The following is an 8,386-nucleotide window of genomic DNA, read 5'->3' as shown; positions in this document are numbered from 1 at the left end:
GTCTATAATTTAGATCAATAAAAGAAAGTTTCTAATGCATTCATGTTGCAAAACATAACGATTTTCACATATAACCAATTTTTAATCGTAATTTCTATACAAACAATTTCAAATTTGAAGACTACATAAAATATTTATTATTGTTGCAACGATGTTTTCTTGTGCTATTGTAGAAAAATTCTCTGTCTATAAGTCTGTGTTAATTTAATTTCAGTAACATATTGTATAGTATTTGGAAATCCTTGTAACGCATTTTAATGCGCTTGGGTGATAAACAAAATCTGAAATCTGTAGAGTAATAGAATGAAAGTGAATGCATAGTCAAAATGGTCCTACAGTCATAAAGTCCCTTAGTCAAAATGGTCCTACAGTCATAAAGTCCCCTAGTCAAAATGGTCCTACAGTCATAAAGTCCCCTAGTCAAAACGGTCCTACAGTCATAAAGTCCCCTAGTCAAAACGGTCCTACAGTCATAAAGTCCCCTAGTCAAAATGGTCCTACAGTCATAAAGTCCCCTAGTCAAAATGGTCCTACAGTCATAAAGTTCCCCAGTCAAAACGGTCCTACAGTCATAAAGTCCCCTAGTCAAAACGGTCCTACAGTCATAAAGTCCCTTAGTCTAAACGGTCCTACAGTCATAAAGTCCCTTAGTCTAAACGATCCTACAGTCATAAAGTTCCCCAGTCAAAACGGTCCTACAGTCATAAAGTCCCCTAGTCAACATGGTCATATAGTCATAAAGTCCCCTAGTCAAAACGGTCCTACAGTCATAAAGTCCCCCAGTCAAAACGGTCCTACAGTCATAAAGTCCCCCAGTCAAAATGGTCCTACAGTCATAAAGTTCCCCAGTCAAAACGGTCCTACAGTCATAAAGTCCCCTAGTCAAAACGGTCCTACAGTCATAAAGTCCCTTAGTCTAAACGGTCCTACAGTCATAAAGTCCCTTACTCTAAATGGTCCTACAGTCATAAAGTCCCCTAGTGAAAATGGTCATATAGTCATAAAGTCCCCTAGTCAAAACGGTCCTACAGTCATAAAGTCCCCTAGTCAAAACGGTCCTACAGTCATAAAGTCCCCTAGTCAAAATGGTCATATAGTCATAAAGTCCCCTAGTCAAAACGGTCCTACAGTCATAAAGTCCCCTAGTCAAAACGGTCCTACAGTCATAAAGTCCCCTAGTCAAAACGGTCCTACAGTCATAAAGTCCCCTAGTCAAAACGGTCCTACAGTCATAAAGTCCCCTAGTCTAAATGGTCCTACAGTCATAAAGTCCCCTAGTCAAAACGGTCATATAGTCATAAAGTCCCCTAGTCAAAACGGTCCTACAGATAATGTCCTCTGTTATCATAATGTCCTCTATTATCATAATGTCCTCTGTTATCATAATATCCTCTGTTATCATAATGTCCTCTGTTATCATAATGTCCTCTGTTATCATAATGTCCTGTTATCATAATGTCCTCTGTTATCATAATGTCCTGTTATCATAATGTCCTGTTATCATAATGTCCTCTATTATCATAATGTCCTCTATTATCATAATGTCCTCTATTATCATAATGTCCTCTGTTATCATAATGTCCTCTGTTATCATAATGTCCTCTGTTATCATAATGTCCTGTTATCATAATGTCCTGTTATCATAATGTCCTCTGTTATCATAATGTCCTCTGTTATCATAATGTCCTCTGTTATCATAATGTCCTCTGTTATCATAATGTCCTGTTATCATAATGTCCTCTGTTATCATAATGTCCTGTTATCATAATATCCTCTGTTATCATAATGTCCTCTATTATCATAATGTCCTCTATTATCATAATGTCCTCTGTTATCATAATGTCCTCTGTTATCATAATGTCCTGTTATCATAATGTCCTCTGTTATCATAATGTCCTCTGTTATCATAATGTCCTGTTATCATAATGTCCTCTGTTATCATAATGTCCTGTATTTCCATTACGGCCCCATTGTCATAAGAGTCTCCGCCATTACAGGCGTCAGTCATAACGTTATCGTAAATTCTTAGTTCTAAAGATCTTAGTAACTAGTACGACTCTACCGCCATAACGACCTTCCTATAATGAAATATCAGTAAAAACGGTCTTATTGTCACACCGTTCAGTAACCTAATAACGGCCCAGCTTCGTTACAAGTGTGAAATGAGAGGCGAGGAGTCTAAAACAGAGTGTCTGTGTTATGTAGGCGATTAGTTATCAAAATGTTTTATTTGTCGTGATTGTCTAAATTTGAATTTTATTGAAAAGAATACAAAGACAGATTAAATACAGTTTGTCTTAATGTTTTAATGTTTGTACAATGTAATGTCACATCAATAAATATGCTAAAATGGATATGAATTTTCCGGTTGATATGATAATCATCGCAAATACGTATCAAGCAAGAGCTATTTTGGAATGTTATCATACATTGTTTGTTAAAGATACAGATTTAAACAATATACATACAAAAATATACAAATATTTCATGATTGATCTTGATACATATGCATCATTTATTTCTCCGGTCCTTATTATTTACAATATTTTGTTTGATTTCTAGGTCCTTGTTTCACACCTATATGAGGTACAATGGGGTAATTCCAACGAGGTAGATACAGCACTTGTTATTGCCAGTGGGAATGCAGCAGATATGAATAATCTCTTCACCCAGATAAGCCAAACACATGAGGATGTTACTGATGTTGTTCAACCCCCAAGATCTCCATCACCACCACCCTCACCATCACCACCACCCTCACCATCACCACCACCACCACCAGCACGACCATTACCAGTGATTCAAGCTCCAAAGAGGAGGAAGACAGCCCAGGTTAGTTCATTTTCATCGAGCCCACGTGAATAACTGTATGATAACCGCCATGTATGTAAGACTATCGAGATAAAATCTCGAACAAGATACAATAGTTACAAGAGTTACTTCCCTTCGTTTCAAATTGAAAACCGATCGAGGGTGATGTGGTGAATATGAACGAGATGATCATATATATGTACGTCCCTGAAATAACGTTTTAGTATTATAGGAAAGTAATCATATAAAGTTCAAAAATGTATGCCTCTGATTACTAGATTTATATTTCTTATATATACACCAACACGATCATTTTCAGACAAAAATTGCTCGCGACGTTTTTCAGTTAAAAATGCAATTTTGCATTTATTAGAAAGAAGTAAAATCCAATTCAAAGTTTTGGTGAACTATACCACAGGATACATCTTGTAACAGCATACTAGTATTTATAACTGCCAAACTCATGAACAAACTCTTGAAAGTATGTTTACATATCACACACCTTTCGTCTCGCATCTTTATATTCTGGCGACATCAGTTTTTCATAAAAATACCGAATGCTTTTCCCAAGGGAAGGCTCTCTGAATATTTGACTTGGCAAGTCCGCTGTTGCTTTCCCTTCATTTAGAATACACACAGGAATCACCTTGTACACATGATCGATATAAGCCTTGCACTGATCGGTCGTCATATATGTTTTCCAGAAAGCATGTACATGGTGCACCAAATCGTCTTTACTTTTTGGCTCCTGTCGAGCAAGGTAGCGTTTCAGCTGGTTCCAAACCATTTCAATGGGGTTCAGATCTGCACTCTCTGAAAAAATGATTGAGTATTATATTCGATTGATTATAAAAATCGGACATGAGTAAACTACATGTATGTTACATCGAGATATATATCGATATACAGTATGATCACAAAGCAAATTCTACTTTATTACATAAAAATTCCAAACTATATTGCAAAATTTTTATATGTAAAGCCATGCAAGTCAACATTTATTTTCAACTTAAACTCTACAAAAATTTTACAAAAACAATCTGGCAGTCACAGATCAAAATAAATCTTATGAACGACCATCAAAAAATGTAGATAGAAACAAAACGAAAACAAATAAAATGTTCAATAGAAAATACTGAGACGTAAATGTAGAAAAAGAAAACACGGTCTTTAAGAAACAAGAATCAGTAAAACATACTTCTTTCTGCCAGATGGAATTATCATTTCAGGTATAACGTGTTGCGTTAGAGCCTTTCCCATAGCCCCTTCGTTTATTCATCATCTAAGATCTAAGATGTTATTTCTAACGTTGATTGAGCGAACGCACACCCGCGGCATTTTCCACCCCTTTACCCTTTACGTTTAACTAACCCGCCCCCCCCCCCCCCCCTTTGATCGTCCTGTATATCACAGGTTCCTTTTCTCAGGTAAGGTTAAACTGACAATCACGTAGATAGATAGATAGATAGATAGATAGATAGATAGATAGATAGATAGATAGATAGCAAGCAAGCAAGCAAGCAAGCAAGGGGAAAAATAACTTAGAATAAAAACAAAAAGTTCACATTTACTCATTTACTCACCAGAAGGCCACTCGTTCCACCATTTGATATCTTCGCTTTCCATAAAATCTTTAGCTACACGGGAACGGTGCTTAGGATCGTTGTCTTGTTGGAAACGATGACCATCAGGGAATTTTTGTTGAATAAAGGGTAATAATGTGTCCCTTAAAATCGCGTCTGTGAAAAATTGTCCGTTCATTATCCCGTCAAAGATCAAAACACTCGAAGCCCCTCTCTTGCTGATTGCAGCCCAAATGTGTATTTTCAATGGATGTTTTGGTTTTGGTAGGGAACATCGAACACTATTTATAGGCCTATAAAATGTTGATTTGCTCGTGTGAAGTTGTACTGTGCATTCATCTGAAAAAATCACATTTGAAAAGTCTTCATCTGATTGTAGTAAGTTCTTGCAAAAAGCCACCCTTTTTTCTTTATTAACATGACGAATAAGTTGGCAGTATCTGGGTGTTGTGTTTGTAAACCCTGCTATTTTTATAGCGCGTTTTGATGTCGAATGGCTCATTTCCGCCCCATTTTCTTTCAAATGTCTGTAGACCTCTTTACTGGATTTGGTGGGATCCTCCTGTAGACACGTTTGTATATTCCTGATGTCATTTGACGTAATTGTTCTGAGAGCCTGGGGTTTCTCTTCGGTGTAATCCAAATTTCCACATTGGTGATGTTTTATCCAATAATCCAATACCTGGCGGGAAACATGTAACTTTTTAGATCGTAGGATTCCCATCGTTTGCTGTTTGGACATTCGTTTTCTTTGACAGTTCGATATTTCCAATCTAGTTTTTTCATCTAAGCGTAAACACCCCATCGTTCCAAACGCGCTATTACATAAGCTTGTATACCATACGTGCATACCAGGAACGTGAAACTCACCTGGATAACTAATATTAAATACCAACCGTGACGGCGAGATTGATCACGTGATAATCGGGACCGCCTCGTGACTCAACAGACCTCTTTGATTGGTCGTCACATTCCCGCCTACTGCAGTTTAACTGTCGTTGATACTTGTCACAAATTTGCGTAAATAAAATTTCGTTCTACGATTGTGTGTAAAATTTGCTTAACAACCAGTCCCTACAAGCGTTCGCAGTACAGGTGTAAAGAATTGTAAATATCAAACAGAAAGAATGGATTTGGGATTCATCAGAGACATATACATGTAGTTCCGCATAAAATCAACTGAACCGCATAGCGAATATCATTCATGGCTTGTCTATAGAAGTAAAGCACCACACTTGAATCATCTTTCTTCTCTCTATACTAATCATAAAAGAAGGGAACTTCAGAATATTCACTCTTTTACAAAAGTATTCGTCATATAAAAAAATCGCTGCTGAGCTTTAATCAAAGTTCTGAACATTCAACATTTTAATGAGATCCATCACTAATTTATAAATTCGAGATAATGTACTAATTGTGTATACTGATATTATCCTATCAGGTCTGTGTATATGTCACACCAACTACTTTCAAACGTAATCTATGAAAGCACACATCCCCCTCCACCCCCCCCCCCCCCCCACCCCCCACACACACACCAACATACCCCTTCACCCCCCCCCCCCCCCCCCCCCCCCACAAACACACACCAACACACACCCCCCCGACCCCCACCCACACTCACACCTCAACCCACACACACACCCCAAGAACCCCCCCCCCCCTACACACACACACACACACACACACATCCTCCTCCACACACCCCTCCCTAACACACACACACATATATGTAAACCTTTTAGTTATATTATTTATTTATTTATTCATTTACTTTTACCATCTGTACACCACATACAAGTGTAAAATATTTTCTTATTAATTATACATGTAGTCTGCGAATTTATTATCGGCCGAGGGGTTCGTTTTCACAACATAACGCTATTTATTGTTGTTTATACCTACTATATTTGTGCAACTGTTCCATGTTCTATGTCTATATATGATCGTATGTAATTTACCAAACCAGAAAATCACTAGCGCTTTAACATACTTTGAGAGCTTTCTGGATTGTATTTTTTATTATTATTACTTTATATATTCGAAACAAAAACGATAATGCATTAAGAGAAAGAGCATTATATAAACTATATGTATTAAAAACTAAATTGTCGTGATTGAATGAAATCACTATTTACTGCTTAAATTCAAAGTAATATAATGATAATTGCATTAGAACTATATCAGCAGACTTCTGTGTTGAGATGAACAGACATGATAATATTATACACAGTTCATTTATAACACGGACTTTACTAATCTATGACCACGGGTATACCAGCAGCTATATCATGATAACAATATTGTATGTAATATTACTTCATGCAGTATAACAATTTTATAGATAAAACGCTATTTTTTCACCAATGTTGTCATAGCTCGCATACGTGATCAATTATCATACGTATAAGTATCTTTTTAAGACTGCAATGTTTTCCGATGACAAACTAAAGTCCTATAACATCGTACCATTTATGATTCTGTTTCGGCATAGCCGTTTATTATCTTTTGGCCCCGGATATGACGCGATAGGTGGCGCTACTAGTCAAGATAAAGTATGTGATTGGTCAATGTAGCGGTAAATGCAAACTGCCGATATGCAGTTAAAGACGAAATATGATAGCTTACATTACATGTGTCTCACCGTTGTACTAAAAATAGACATCAAAACTTTTCTTAAATTAAAAGAATTCCAGTTGATATAAAATATTCTTGTTGCTATCAACACAACAACTTCACAATACCTATTATCTTTCACCACAAAATACAGCAATGAATGTACAGTTAGGCTGAATATTTGTTTACAAGGTACATGTACAAAAACAGCAAATTTTTCGACCGATGGCTATAGTTATCGGGGCTATAAATTGTCTCAGAAACTAAAAAGTGATTCCTATTCTAGATCCTATCCGTCAAATGGTTGAAATTATATGTAACATTTTTATATGTTTTATTATTCGCTTAGGCACAAAATGACAAGACGTATACACATTACATAGTTTACATTTTGTACATACACATGTACCGGTAATACGCGATGGTATACAAAAAGTACATACATTGTAATTGTATATCCAGCTCTAACTTAGAACATACAGTTGTAGTAATATTAATTTTACCTCGCTAAATCATATTCAATAGTTTTTGTGTAAATAGACTTATATTCATTTTTTTATTTGAAAAATGTAATCATGTTGCATTATATATAATTCTTGAGTTATAGTTTTTATATTGGTATTAGTGTAATGAACATAAAACACGGCATTGATAATTTACATGTGTAATAGTTTGTTAAAATTTCGAATGTATCTAAAATCACCCGTGCGATTGTTGTGCCCTTTTCACTATTTGTACAATTTTAAATTTCATAATGATACCATAATATTTTTACCTTTATCAGGGAAAACCGGAAGCGCAAGTCATTGCGAGAGGATCCCCACCAAGATTGACAACATTGGAGCCACCCAATTATCTTATGGTGCCACCTTCAAATGACACAGTGCCAACTGCTGATGACCTGTTGCCGCACGCAAATAACCTGGTGCCAACTACTGCCGACCTAGTGTCAACTCCTAATAATTCAAGACCAGATACACCTTCCTTAACACCGTTTCGACGTGTAACTTTTAGAGAGGACAGCCGCAGTGATCCAACTATGAAAAACATTCTGCAAGGCATCAGCACATTAAATAGGAGGCTAGCGACGCTCGAGGATAGACTAGCGAGAAAGGAGGCCAAGGAAGATAAGATATTGGAGCTATTGTATCGTCTGGACGCGTCAAGGACACCCATGCCCACGGAAGTTGCAGGGCCAGATGACATTAACAGGCCGGAGTCAGGAGTTCCAGATGAATTTGGGCTTAGCGATGATGTGATTCAAGGCATCAGGTGCCAAGCAAATTCCGCTGGGAATTTTGGAAAACTTTTATTGCAAAAACTCTTTCCAGAACTTTTTGGGCCAGAACATCTGAGATTCCTCTACAGTTGGAATG

The 8,386-nt window shown here is 36.8% G+C and overlaps 1 protein-coding gene across 1 annotated transcript; it reads right to left on the bottom strand.

Moving 5' to 3' along the window:
• Nucleotides 1–1,322: 1,322 nt before the first annotated feature.
• Nucleotides 1,323–1,908, bottom strand: LOC117318932 (uncharacterized protein YnzH-like). The gene is made up of 2 exons (XM_033873863.1): nucleotides 1,797–1,908; nucleotides 1,323–1,444 (listed from the first exon to the last, which is right to left on the bottom strand). The coding sequence occupies exons 1-2, from the start codon at nucleotides 1,906–1,908 to the stop codon at nucleotides 1,323–1,325; spliced, it is 234 nt and encodes a 77-aa protein (XP_033729754.1).
• Nucleotides 1,909–8,386: the final 6,478 nt, after the last annotated feature.

Source organism: Pecten maximus, unplaced genomic scaffold (genome assembly GCF_902652985.1).
Source record: "Pecten maximus unplaced genomic scaffold, xPecMax1.1, whole genome shotgun sequence".
NCBI classification, from domain to species: domain Eukaryota; kingdom Metazoa; phylum Mollusca; class Bivalvia; order Pectinida; family Pectinidae; genus Pecten; species Pecten maximus.
Note: the sequence above shows the minus strand (reverse complement) of the source record. Positions and strands in the feature narration are given on the sequence as shown.